We start from the raw sequence: 14,205 nt of genomic DNA, 5'->3' as shown, positions 1-14,205 counted from the left end.
AACCCCCCACTCATGGGTCTTTGGATCCAAGCCAATGTTTTTCAGCACATTCACCTTTTCCTCCTTCCAGGAGCTTCTTCACGGAAAGTCTGCCAAGAGGCTCAGTCTGCAGAGCTGAGACTTGGCTTGTCTTCTTGTTCACTTTACTGTGAAGGAGTGTCTGGAGAATCAGGCAATCTTCTAACTGTTTTAGCAGAAGTTTCCAGTATTCGGTATCGAGGGAGAGTGCTTCCCAAGGGTCCGTATCGGCACCTACTGTGATATGGGAAAACTAACAGAAAAGATGGTTTTGTCCAAGAAGGCAAAGTAAGAGTGAAGTTAGCAATATTTTGCACCTTACACAATGCAAAACCCAGTTTAGAAAGCTATAGCAAAACCGCAGCTGCCTGATGAGTGTAACTATGAGATAAAAGTGTGCATGTGAGATGTAGCCCTTGGAGAAGAAAAAATAGGAAGAGAGAAAGCAAATCTCAGTAAACACAGCGGAAAACAAAAGATGTAACCATCACTACTTCTACTGACCTATTTCATAGGGTTATGAAGGTAAAACGCACTTCATGCAGGCAACTCTCCAACCATTGACGGAGGGACACAATAAAAAATGTGAATGAATACATAGCCATCATCTGCACACTAAAAGCACACTAAAATTTGTTGTACAAAAGCTGATCTTCCTAGGATTGTAAGAGCTCAGCAAAAGCAAAAGCAAAGCACATTTAACTGTTAACGCTCAGCTGGTGAGAAGGAACACAACTACAAACAGCCCAGGAAGCACGCAAAGTAAAAGGTGGCACTCCAATTTATCCTGCTAAGTTTACTAAGCTGTTAGCATGCTCCATCTTAACAAACCACGGTTCTGACGCCTGGGTATCTCATGTGCCTAGAACAACAACTTTCACCATACCTTTTTCAAATGGTGGTGAGATTAAAATCAACAGATCACAGAGGTGCTTTATAGCTTTCTTTTGGGAAAGCAGCAGCTGCTATTTGGTGGAGAGGACTACAGCTAAGTTACTTACTTTTTTCTCCACTATGCTATCTGTTATCTGTGCTGTTACACAATGCCCGACATGAGCAGATAGTAAAGCAGCTCCGTTGTTCTCAGACTGAATACACGCCGTGCGCATCTGCTGCCACCAGGGGGAAACGGACTGGGAATCCCAAGTCTCATCTATAGCGACTGAAACAGAAAGTGGGAAACCCCGGTGTGCAACTAGGTCAGCTAAAATCAGCAGAACAAGAAATAAAGCAGAAGGAGAGGAAACCACACTTTTAACAAAGTCAGCTCTATAAAAACAGCATTGATCTGTAAGGGTCGGATCCAGACACCTTCTTCCATGAATGCAACAGCTCCTGTACTTCTGTTCATGGAAAAGATCCCAATCTAGCAGTGGATCCTGCCGGTGGGAGGCTTTTAAAAAACGGTGCATGCTACAACATATGCACATGTTATCAGTCATCTCCAACACCTGCTGGAGCCATTTTTTAGAAAGGGATTTAGAAAGGGAAAGGAGAGCTGTGTCTTTTTATAAAGCACCTGTCATTTGCTGATGATGCAACGCCTGGTGCTGTCACAAGGGTTTCACAGTTCCCATGCAAAGGAGACTTCTACCATAAACTCTGCTCCATTTGGCACATGCAAGTTTAAATGTGACCATTAGAAAAGTTGAACAAGGGCTCTGGAAGGCCCTGCAAGGCTCCTGAGAGCCTCAGTCCACTCAGCCCACTGACTTTGGACACAAAGGGATGGCCACTCAGGGTGACAGTGGTTGCAGAGGTCTTCCTGACTTTATGTGATTTTGCATTTGTGCACAGACTTCCGGAACATAACCTCCACATACGTTTCAGGCCTACTGTACTGCAGGACTCCTTGCTATGTCCCTGTTTCTTAACAAGGGAGCAGAAAATATTTCCAGAGGGGTTATCTGCCCAAGAAGACCCCACAAAAAGCCAGCAAGAAAGTCAACGAAAGCCATCACTGTGGTCCAGTGAAACAAGGTTAGGCCTGGGTGTGGGACCAAGTCACATCTCATCTAATGATTCAATTGTCCAGCTCTGGGCTTGTATGACTGTCAGTTTTCCCTTCTGTAAAACGGGGCTCTGCTTCACTGGGATGAAAAGCAGAGCAAAGAAGCTGGGAAGACCCTGAGCAAACCAAAAACACTATGTGAAGTACATAAAGCGTTGACAATATAGAAGTGACCCTTAATGTGCAAGAGAAATAGAACCTCAGATTTCTGTGCCCACAATTTGAGTACAAACACCAGGCTGAGAACAGGAAATTTCCAGTCAGTGCAACCGGACGAGGAGATATTTTGAAAGGTCTGTTGCACCTGAGCGTGCAAAAGTTCAGGTCTCCTAGGCACCATAATGAGAACATTGGTGCAGCCACAGATGGCCCTTAAACAAACTTCTCAATTATTCATCGCTTCATTTATTCTGAAATACATTCACATGCAACATTAGGTTTGGCTTTATTCACGGTTCTACTTATTGCTTGCAGAGTCAGGTAAAGGGCCCGTTTTCAAGAAGTGAGCATTTGCCCATTTCCATTCTGCAAACTCATCTCTTTTTTTTATAATATTTTTTATTGATTTTACAAAAAAAATTTAAAACTCTGGTTTCTCTTCAGATCATATAAATCTTTCGCCTTTTCATCTCACCTGTCATCTTGCTCAGGAGGGAGAGTGCAGCATGAAGGCAGCAAATTGATTGCGTTCTATGAAGAATATCCTTTTCCTTAGAAAGCCACACACTGAGAAGCAGGGACTGGGGAAGGTGAGAGAGGAGTGAGAGATTTAGGATATTTCTCTTAAATAAGAATAGATTCAGGTGATTACAAAAAGCCACTGATGGACTAAAACTCTTAGTTCTAAAGAAGATTTAAAATTACCATTAAGGCATTTCAGACTTAATTATTGGTGTTCATTGGGTTAATCGGCCGCAGTTTATTTACTGTATTGTGATTTCACTATTTTACTGTTTATTGTTTTAATCTGCATGCTGCCTTGAGATTGCAGTAGGCGGTTTGGAAAGTTGTTTCTACGCTATGCATCCGGAGATGTCTTCAGTTATAATAACCAACTTTTTGACTATAAAGAACAAAACGAGAAAGCTAATAATAGGACTCACCAATAATAGTTGGGGGCTAAATCCTGCAGTCTCTAGTGTCTGGCACATTTCTTCTGTGGAACTTTCTCCATGTAAACACTTCCAGAAAAAAAAGCTTCCTGCACACACACACAAAACACACCACACATGGTTTCCCCAATCAATTAAAAATGAAAGCTTTGCCCACTGAATGGATACTTTCTGCTTGCGAACAAAGCAACCTTTCAGACAGTAATGCATGCAGATTTGGCCAATTCACATCAGCAGTAAATAAGACTAGGGGGAACTTGCACACAGCTTTCCTCTTCTCCTTTCTGCTTGAGGCCCACTAGGTACTAGTGCAAGTCTTTCAGCCTGCTATTGCAGGGCTACCTTGACCCAGAGCCCTCCGTTCAATCCCAATGTCAATCCCTGGAGCTCTTTCCCCAATTCATTACTTCAGTAGATGAGACAGCTCTAAAGGTAAAGGGACCCCTGACCATTAGGTCCAGTCTTGGCTGACTCTGGGGTTGCGGCACTCATCTCACTTTATTGGCCGAGGGAGCCGGCGTACAGCTTCCGAGTCATGTGGCCAGCATGACTAAGCTGCTACTGGCGAACCAGAGCAGCATACGGAAACGCCGTTTACCTTCCCGCTGGAGCAGTACCTATTTATCTACTTGCACTTTGTGCTTTCGAACTGCTAGGTTGGCAGGAGCAGGGACCGAGCAACAGGAGCTCACCCCGTCATGGGGAATCGAACTGCCGACCTTCTGATTGGCAAGTCCTAGGCTCTGTGGTTTAACCCACAACGCCACCCGCGTCCCGTAAGAGACAGCTCTAGCCAGACACAAATGGGGGAAACCCTCAGAAACAGAGGAGCTTAACGTGTATACAGTGGTGCCCCGCAAGACGAAATTAATTCGTTCCGCAAGTTTTTTCGTCTAGCGAATTTTTCGTCTTGCGAATCACGAAATCCCATAGGAATGCATTGAAAATCAATTAATGCGTTCCTATGGTCAAAAAGGGATGCGGGTGGCGCTGTGGGTAAAAGCCTCAGCGCCTAGGGCTTGCCGATCGAAAGGTCGGCGGTTCGAATCCCCGTGGCGGGGTGCGCTCCCGCTGCTCGGTCCCAGCGCCTGCCAACCTAGCAGTTCGAAAGCACCCCTGGGTGCAAGTAGATAAATAGGTACCGCTTACCAGCGGGAAGGTAAACGGCGTTCCGTGTGCTGCGCTGGCTCGCCAGATGCAGCTTTGTCACGCTGGCCACGTGACCCGGAAGTGTCTCCGGACAGCGCTGGCCCACGGCCTATAGAGTGAGATGGGCGCACAAACCCCAGAGTCTGTCAAGACTGGCCCGTTCGGGCAGGGGTACCTTTACCTTTACCTTTATGGTCAAAAAAAGTCCAAACAAAGCCAAATTTGGTACAACAACAGTTTATTAACTGCTCTTTAAAGTCACACATACTGTAAAGAGCAGTTCAAAAATTGAAGGGAAAATAAATTAACTTTATAAACAAAACATGTCTTTGTTTTTAGACAAAGGAAACAAAGCCGCGAGACGTTTTCGTCTTGCGAAACAAGCCCATAGGGAAATTTTGTCTTGCGAGGCAAATCGAAAACGGAAAAACCTTTCCTCTAGCGAGTTTTTTGTCTTGCGAGGCATTCGTCTTGCGAGGCACCACTGTATTGGAGACACCACAGGGGGCGTTTACTGCAAAATGTTCATACCTAAAGCCACATATTCTCTCTCGTCCAGCTTCTTCACATTAATCACACCCTTTTCATAATCCATATACTCCAAGAAGGTTTTCACGGGCAACACGCCATCTTTGTCCTCCGCAAAATGAACCGAGGGTTGAGTGTTCTGCTGCTTGTAGTTTTCCAGTAACATCTGCAGCCTAGTAAACTCTTGTTCATCTAATCGGAGTAATTTAGCCAAGTCCTTAAAAACAGTAAGTCAAATATGCAACAGTGAGTTTTATATGAAATCTTGGCAGCATGACTAACGATTGCAACTCAATGGAAAACAGCCCAAAATCTTACACTGGATGCTTAGTATCAATCACTGGAATATAGCTATAATGGAGAGAAACCCACAAAACTGGATATTTTGACAAGGACTAGAACTGCCAGACACATTTTATATGATTTGGCATTCTTTTATGACATATACAGCAGAACCATCATATCCATGCCTGGCAAATTTAGAACTATAGTTGATGATCAGATAAAGATGATAGTCTTTACTTGGACTTTGTTATTTTAACTCATGTGCAACTACACATCCTTCATGCCTATTTTATGGTTTTAATTTTTGTATTTTAATTCTATTATTACTATTATTTATTGAATTTATATATCACCCTATAGCTGGGGGTCTCAGGGCAGTTTATAGAATAAAATCAAGATATAAAACCACAAAATACATAATAAAAATAAAAACAACAATCCAATAGCCCCCCCCCCAAAAAAAACCCCACATTTTAAAAGGGCATAGGATGTAAATCAGATCAACCAAAGGCCTGGTTAAAAAGGAATGTTTTTGCCTGGCGCCTAAAGATGTATAATGAAGGGGCCAGGCGAATTTCCCTGGGGAGAGCATTCCGCAGATGGGGAGCCACTGCAGAGAAGGCCCGTTCTTGTGTTGCCACCCTCTGGACCTCTCAAGGAGGAGACACATGAAGGAGGGCCTCAGAAGGTGATCTCAGGGTCCAGGTAGGTTCATATGCGAAGAGGCGGTCCTTGAGGTATTGCAGTCCTGTGCCATTTAAGGCTTTATAGGTCAAAACCAGCACTTTGAATTTTTGTCTGTTGCTGCAACTTCTGTCTATGTTATATACAGTATAAAATGAAATAACAATAATAAATTTACCCCAAAAAATGCAACTGTGAAGATGACATCCATTCTGGAAATATTAATAGCAGTTGTAGGAGATGCAGGAAACACAGCTCTCACATTGCCATTCTCTCAGAGCAGATACTGTTTTATTAATGCTTCTAAAAAATGATGACCTATATTGCACAAGCAGTTGGGAGTAGCCCTGATTTTTAACATGCAAGTGACAATTACTTAAAAAGTAAAGATTATTGAGAAGCCACCTTTAAAATACCTTTTTTCTCTCTTGTAATGCTCATTTCCTGCATATACTGCACGAAGCAAGCTCTTTTAAAGGTCTAGGCACAAGTACCTTGATCAAACAGCTAAGTACCAAGAAAGGCACTAATTAAACCTGCCTACAAAGTTATGGTGAGCTGCTGAGAGCAATGGCCTTTAAAACATTTTATTTTAAGAAGGATTAGTACTTTATTAGAAAGCAATGTTTTCGTCCGTATATTTTTCTTTCGATCATAACGCACTCCAAGGATTCTTAAATTTCTGTCTTTCTCAAAACCACCCCCCCCAGCAAAAAAAAAATGTTCACACTACTCACGTTATTAGATGGCACAATCTCACACGGCACAGTCAGAGAATTTAGCTTGCTGACTGACTCATGAAGGTGCATTAGTTTCAGTTTGTTTGCACAGAACTGTAACAGCCCTTCATCGATACACTCCATCTCTGCCGGGGGGGCGGGGAGAGAAACACACACACACATATTAGTATTAATGAATGTGCAATGGAGCTGTAAGATTGCTCTGCAGCTTCATTAAACTCCCCGTTAAGCAATATTTCCAGAGCGCAGCTGCTTGCATGAGAATTCTGTTTTATCAGGTTAAAGTCTGGGTGAGTTTTGCCTACAGGCAAAGGAAGTGTCAGCTTCTCTTTGAAAGCAGAATCTTGAGCAGGACGCTTAAACAACATGAAAATCAAAAGTCTCAACACACAAAGAACGTCTCTTCACAGCAGGCAGGCAGAAAATGAATTCCCTACACTGTGTGTGAATTCATCACACACATTTTGACATTTGTCACACGTAGCTTACATATAGGGCGCAAACCATTTAGTTTTGAAGTCACCCAGGTTGTTGTTTTTTTACTTGTGGAAGGTTTCAATATCTACACTGTGACCTTTGCTTACTGAAGCAGCTCAAGACTTCATTAACAAGAAGAATGGGGTTGTCTCAATATGCAACTGAAGCAAACGAGATGGGCCATTTGATTTTACACAAATCAGAGTGCAGGTAGTTGAGGTGTGGGGGAAAATATGCTTATGTCACATACAAAAGAACAGAAAAATGCTGCAATAGCAAATCTGTTTCTTGTAAGTTCAGATTCACACTGTGTAATAATTAATTTGCCTCATATTAAAAAGCTACCCTAAAGTTTTCCCTGTTCAGCTACTCACCTTGCAACTCCAAATAATCAGTTTATAAGTTAACTGTCCGCATGCAGGCTCTGAGAATGCCAAATGTAAGGAAGGCTCTCTGTTGAGTTTGAGATTCCCTATCATTGTGGAAAGAGAGCAGGGGGATGAGCCAAACCCTATCCCTCAGCACTATAGACAAGGGATGTATATATGTGCTTCCCTCAAACTTCCTGGAATCTCTTAAAGCAGAAGTATACGCCCTCACCCCTTTGGGACAGAAAGCGATCACAGGGTTCAACTTAGGGGGACCAAAAAAGGGACACCAAAGCAGTAGTGGGGGAACTGAGTCAGGGAACAGCCCAATTCTCTTGCTCCAACAACTGCATCAGGAATGAAAGTTCAACAAAAAGGGGCTGTGGGAATGGCAGGGGCTAGATTCTGCAAGTTAGGGGCGAGTTCGCTCCAAGCATGCACTTCTCCCTGTAATTGGATCAGCCGTGGGGAGAAGAAAGAATCTAGAAATCAGGCCTCCCTCAGGGTCCCACTTGCTTCTGTCATATGAAATTCAGTCACCATTTTGATCACAGCCGAAAAGGTATTTCGCCAAACTGCTTTGAGCCTTTTTTTACAGTCCAGCAGTATATAAATTTCATGACATATATAAATAGAACAAATGATGACTGTGAACGTTTCAAGTCAAAGTATTCTGTCTCTATTTTTACTGTCTCTATGGGCCTTTGGTTCAATCCAGCAGGCCTCTACTTATGTTTTTACATGGTTACAGAAGACATTTTCACTCACCCTGACTTTTTAAGGTATCCATTAACGTTTGCGCTATGCTTGTCAAAGAAGACAGTGGCAATCGCTCGTTTGCAAGAATGCTTTCCAGTGCCTGTCAGTAGAACAAACCACACACAAGTCAATTTTTCTCCATCATTTCATGCTGTTAAAACAAAAGCAATGCAGGTGCTTCCTATAGGCAGCCATCAGCACAATTCCAAATAACCTCTCTTGGGCTGGAATGCTTTGCTGGGCCTATGGTGCATGTGCTGAGGGACAAGGGCTGTCAAGGGGGGAAACGCCTACGAAATTAGTCCTGTGTTTATAGTCTGATCTCCCAAACCAGTTCTGTAAATAAATCTAACTTGTGAGTTACCTAAAGCAACATTGTTCAAAGTGTCAGGGTGGACTACTTAGAGAAACATAGGCAGTTGCCAGGAACCAGCAAGCACAACCAACACTACCCCCACAATAGGAATGCACTGATTGGCCCAGGAAAGAGAGAGAGAGGGAGCCACCACCAAGCAGGGGGCTATAAACTCTGCAGGTTGGCGAAAAATGCAGCAACCCTTCACTCTTACAGTTTGCCTCCCCATTTAAAAAACTAAAATGTCTGCACATAGAAACAAGAGTGGTTAGGCATGCATAAAACAAGAACAAACTGTTAGCCAAATTTGGATCAAAAGGCAATAATGAATGCAAAATGAAGCCCTTCCTAACTAATTACCTGTTTTTTAGTAGCGGGATATTTAATATCAAGAATTAATCCCTTCACTTCAGCCTCAACCACGTCTGGATAGAAAGAAAGAAAGAATATAATAAATGCACGTTACAAAAGAGGTTTAAGGAAACTAAAGGGTGTCCACTTTAGCTATTGGGGGCTCCTGCAGTCAAGAGAGCAACAAATGAGGAGGCGCAGAATGCCTGCATTGTACCACTTAGGGGCCGTGCACTACAGCCAGCCACTTCCAACCAGAATGATCTGGCTCTGTTGCAGTGACACAGCACATCAGGGAGAATCCAGCATCTTTGGACAGGAGCCAATGCAAGACAAGCTTCACTCTAATTATCAAATTAAAGCCTAAAAGTAGAGTACAGTCTAAAAGTAAAACTGCCTATCATGTCACCCTCTTGTTTCAGTTGTGGGATGTTTGTTTTCCTGCCTTGCAGCCCTGGGGTCTCCCAACTATTGTCACAAGTAGCTCAAAGTCTAGCACTGCAAAGTGGAGCAAATGGGAGACTCTTTGGGCGGGCAGAGCTTCATTAATAGCTGCTGGGTGTGATACTAGGATGTTTCAAACAGCAGAAGGAACTACACAAATCACAGCTATGCAATAGTGCCTTTAGAAGAATGCTGAGACATGTGGGAAACACATTTGCCTCCACGCAATCCAACCCAAATTCCTTACCCCCCCCAAAAAAAATTATAATTAAGGCTATGACATGTTTTCCACCCTTCCTGCTTATCTCTGTTACATGGTTATCCTCCCCCAAACACATCCCTTGACCCCTTTCTGCCCCACTACAGTGGCAGTCTGTACTAAGATTTGCAAATTAAGGAGAATCATAAGGCTTTTAAAAACACACACGCACAAAAAGCCCCCACCATTTTTCAACTGCTGAAGCTAATGGCAAAATCAAGTCAACAGACTGTTCACTTTTCCAGGAGCACTGCATCTGCAGAGCCAACTGTGGCGTCATTTGCACCAGGCATCAAGCAGCTAGGCCCTAGATTTTTAAACCTGTCACTGGGAATTCAATTTGTCTCTGCTGTTGCACAACTTGTTTACTTACAACAAAAAGCAGCATCTCTCAGGTCATAAATGAATAGCAGAGAGGACTAAGTTGAAAGGAAAGCTAGAGATGTGAAGCAAAGTCAAAGGAAAGGGGTGTCAAGCCTGCATCCTGGGATGTGAACAGTCCCTGGGGCTTTCAAGGGTGGAGTGGAAGAGATGTATTTCTCTCTGCTCCTTGCCAGATCTATACACCCTGCACAGGCTGGCAGCCTGAACTGTTTGCTCTGTTTTGTTTTGTTTTTTAGGGGATGTCAGCGTGTATTATGCTCATGGTGTGACCTCTACTTGGGGTTTAACCTGACAGCTCGAATTCACTTGGTTAAAAATAACATGGAAAAGCACTGAAACGAAGTTGATAGCGTACAAGGTGAAAGGCACTTCCACTAGAAATGCCAAGTCTCTCCTTTATGCCGCTTTATAGCGAGAGCTTGTGGAAAGACCATATATGCAAGGGGTAAATTAAATACAACATAGTTCCACTCCAAAATAATGCATTGCTTTACGCAAGATGCAGCTTAAGTCAAGCCACTTCTGCAGAATTTGAAGTGCAGTGCTGTTGTGCTAGGAAGTTATAAAATATTTTAACCTGCCCTGTGACTGAATCACATTTAATCATTATATATTTAATGTAACAAGACATTAAACTAAGTGTATTTAACATAATATTACCCGCATGACTACAAAAAATGCATGGCTACTGGCTACTTGCATCATGTCTCCTTTTTCTTCCATAATTCACGGTCTCTCTTAAGGAATCTAAATTCATTGTATACATTTTTAGGGAAGGTAATTTAACAATTAAATTAGAGCTCTTTATGAAATGCCCCCAAATCGTGAGAGAAGAGAGAGGCATCTCTGAAGACAATTCAACTATTCTACAAGTGATCATAGGCTTCCCAAATTTATTATCCAAGCAAATAAGCCAAGTATTTCTCCCTGACAATTCAAGTGCTCATTTCTTTAGACCATGGAAGCTCTGCGCAGAGGTTAGATCATCTGAAGTAGTAATAAGTCACAACCAAATTAAGAATGGGTGTCACACCTTTCCAAACTACATCTTCATAAACCACGTTTATGAACTCAACAGCAGTTATTGCCAATTCCCATCAATTTCAAAAGACTGTTTTTTAAAAAAAGAATCCAAAGGGATTGGAAGACTACTAAAAATGTTTGCATTTCATCTTGTTTGGACCAACTGCATGGAGAGTTTGCACTGTGGCAGCTTCTACACAGGTGGCACAATGTTTCAATCAGATATTATACAGGTGTTGTAGTGCAGAATATTAGTGATACTAACGAATTTTGTACACAACAACTAATTGCTTAAATGTAACAGAAAGGTACCTAAGTATGTTAAGGAGAGCCTTCTGGATCAGGCCAGTGGCCCATCTAGTCTAGAATCCTGTTCTCACAGTGGCCAACCAAATGCCTTGGGAAACCCTCACGCACAAACCAATCAAAACAACCTTCTCCCCTCCTGCAGCTTGGGTGACTGGTATTCAGAAGCATACAGTACTGCCTCTTATCATATCACATCATACTATGACCCCATAAAAAAAGAACCTACCTAGATTTAATGTTTTGGCTTTCAGCAAGGCAGTCAACTTCTTCACTAGATGCATATCCTTTGCTCGCTCACTCTTCTTATCGCTAGAAGGTATTGTAAGGGTCAACACATGAAATTGTTTGAATCTCAACAGTACATATCAATTAATGTAAGAGATGGTAGCACACAGCCTCCAAACAACTAATGAAGAAGCAAACGTCCATGATATTAAAGCAATTGGGGGGGGATTCTGTTTTTCAGCCGTAGCAAGGCAGATGCCTCTGTGAGTTCACAAGGGGTGGAAGTCGTACAGTTTCCTCTCATGTCTGTCCTCAGCATGACTTGGAGGTCTGACGCCTCTCAGGATCAACACACTAATGTTCACTGATGGTAAACATTCGAAGAACTACGTGAACACTTCCAACAGGGGAATGTTCAGCCTCCATCGCTACAAAGTCATGTATTAAATATTTACCGAGCACACACACTACCACTGGGGGCGGAAATTGTGTCGCTTTCCACGGGTGATGTCAGATACACTACCTGACAGCTGCATTCCAAAAACTATTGAGAGTAGCAGTGACTGCATTAGCTGGGGGTGGTAGAACTGAATGTTTCAGCAATGAAATATCACCATTAGAGCAATGCAAAAATGCAAGAGCAGCACTGTTTCAAGAAAAGTTGTCTGGGTTCCCCAAAACAAGTGAAAAATAAGTACGTGTTGGTAGCATACACAAACACGGAGGTTTGGTTCATACACGAGGCTAAGCCAAATATTAGCTTAGTGCAGACACATGGGTTCTTGGTTCCAAGCTTACCATTTGTCTGAAGGAGACAACCCTTGAGCCTGGGTTTGGACAATATGCTTAGTTAAAGCATAGCTTAACTCATAGCAGTGCAGCCAGAGAAGGAGCAAAGTGGCTGCATTCTCCTCTCCAGGAGCCTGCACACTTTTTGCATTCATGCTAAACCAAGGTGACATGCAAACTGAGCCACAGTCGCCTAGAAAGATGCCTACTATTTCTCTGAAACAGAAGCAGAGCATGCTGGGTTATCCAATAGCACAACAGTGTTAGTGATTTACTATGAATGCACAGTTCACTCCTATTTCACATCTCACACAAGTGGGAGCAACAAACCACAATTCTTTTGTTGAAGGTTGCATCTGAACTGGGGATCACCCCCCCCCCCAAACAAAGCCAAGGTTTGTTCTTGGCTGACTAATCATGGTTTGCTTGAGCAAAGCAAACCATAATCCCTGGTTCATTCATAGCACTACGCCTAGGAACATGCTTTACTGCTCCCACTTGCTAGAAGGAAGGAGAAAAGTAGGAACAATCTGTGCATTCATGGTAAGCCATGGACTATGGCTTGCTGCAACATGTGAACACAATCAGCGTGAAGCTCATCAAGACTTACCTCAGAGCTAAATGAAAAGGGACATGAACAGTTTTTACTGTTCCTGACATTGGATCAACAAGACAGATCTGGTAAGTCTGAGGCTGCCAACCCTGACTTGTTACATTGTTCAGGCCCATTATTTTATAACCAGGATACAGCAACCTAAACAGGTGTTTGACAAATACAGAAAAAAGCAGAACCATCAACATACACTTTTTGCATAGGGGAGAAGTAATATCTGGAAGGTTTAAGTACAATAAGTTGGAAAACACACACGTACACAAGCACACACCACACTGTGAACACTCAAATTTTGTGGCAGATAGAGGTGGCTATACCAATATTCTGTTTCCTATTAACAGCAATTTCTATGGAGTCCAAGAAAACAACATGATGATCATTCTTCAGCAGCATTCACACACATGTATTCAAGGCAAATGCAATCTATTAAGAGAAAGAACTAAGGCACTTTCTTGAGCTATCTGAGCATGCTCAATCCTGCTTCCTGTTTGTGGAAGGCTTTGGGAAAAAGCAGATGATGAAAAACATTTGGGATATGGGTTACAGGTATGTAGACTTCCACTTGTGCAATGGGACTTCTCCTTCCTCTTCCCTCCCCAGCAGTGTCCCCCCTCCTCAAATCTGCTCTGGAAAGTTTCTCAATCCTCTGGAACAGTTTCGGAAGTGCTTAGGGTGGGGGAGAGGGGAAGTCCTATTGCATGAACAGAAGTAAATTTCATTTCATGACAGACACCATTGAATGACACCCATTATCATAAGTGCTTTCATTTCTCACCTGCAGTGTTTTCCTACATTGAAGGCTCCAACCCGTGGACCTTGTTGTGTGCTCCACACTTCCAAAATGCCTCTCCTGGGAGCATAGATCACAAGGAACTGAGCAACTCTGCTTGGCCCCTGAGGCGTGCCAAAAGGAGAAAAATCCATCTTTTCAGCTTCTCTTTCGTGTAGGTCTTCCACAATCTGAATCCATCCAATCTGTGCATCACGGTAGCCTGCAAGCAAAAGTGAAGGAAGTCGTTATTAAATAGGTTGCACATACAGGTTCTCTCTGTTGACACTTGAAACTGCAACACTGCACTCAGTTGGATCTGCTAAGCTAAACTTCGTATGATAAAACACCAGCCTTGCCAACAACTTTGGTGCATGTGCTGCTTGATCTGCTCTAACACTTTTTCCTCCTGTTATCCCAATCTCATTGACACCCTTTTATGACAGCTGCCACCTGTCACTCTTTCTGCTCCTATCCCTAGTGCTGCTGCTTTCCCTATTTCCAGTCAATCGTAGTTGCTATTGTGCACACATGTTAAGACAGGCATTCACAC

At 42.9% G+C, this 14,205-nt stretch overlaps 1 protein-coding gene across 1 annotated transcript in view; it reads right to left on the bottom strand.

Moving 5' to 3' along the window:
* Positions 1-14,205, bottom strand: part of RAB3GAP2 (RAB3 GTPase activating non-catalytic protein subunit 2) — a 49,155-nt gene that overhangs the window by 15,661 nt on the left and 19,289 nt on the right. Inside the window, exons 14-24 of the mRNA XM_081185957.1 lie at positions 13,659-13,875; positions 12,881-13,024; positions 11,483-11,565; positions 8,847-8,911; positions 8,141-8,231; positions 6,525-6,652; positions 4,822-5,035; positions 3,133-3,230; positions 2,664-2,769; positions 1,020-1,180; positions 55-271 (exon numbers count right to left, since the gene is read on the bottom strand). Coding sequence (XP_081042083.1) covers positions 55-271; positions 1,020-1,180; positions 2,664-2,769; positions 3,133-3,230; positions 4,822-5,035; positions 6,525-6,652; positions 8,141-8,231; positions 8,847-8,911; positions 11,483-11,565; positions 12,881-13,024; positions 13,659-13,875 — 1,524 coding nt within the window. The remainder of the gene's footprint in view (positions 1-54; positions 272-1,019; positions 1,181-2,663; positions 2,770-3,132; positions 3,231-4,821; positions 5,036-6,524; positions 6,653-8,140; positions 8,232-8,846; positions 8,912-11,482; positions 11,566-12,880; positions 13,025-13,658; positions 13,876-14,205) is intronic.

This window comes from Podarcis bocagei (genome assembly GCF_964188305.1).
Source record: "Podarcis bocagei genome assembly, chromosome: 3".
Lineage (NCBI taxonomy): Eukaryota > Metazoa > Chordata > Lepidosauria > Squamata > Lacertidae > Podarcis > Podarcis bocagei.
This window is presented reverse-complemented; position numbering and strand designations above follow the sequence as displayed.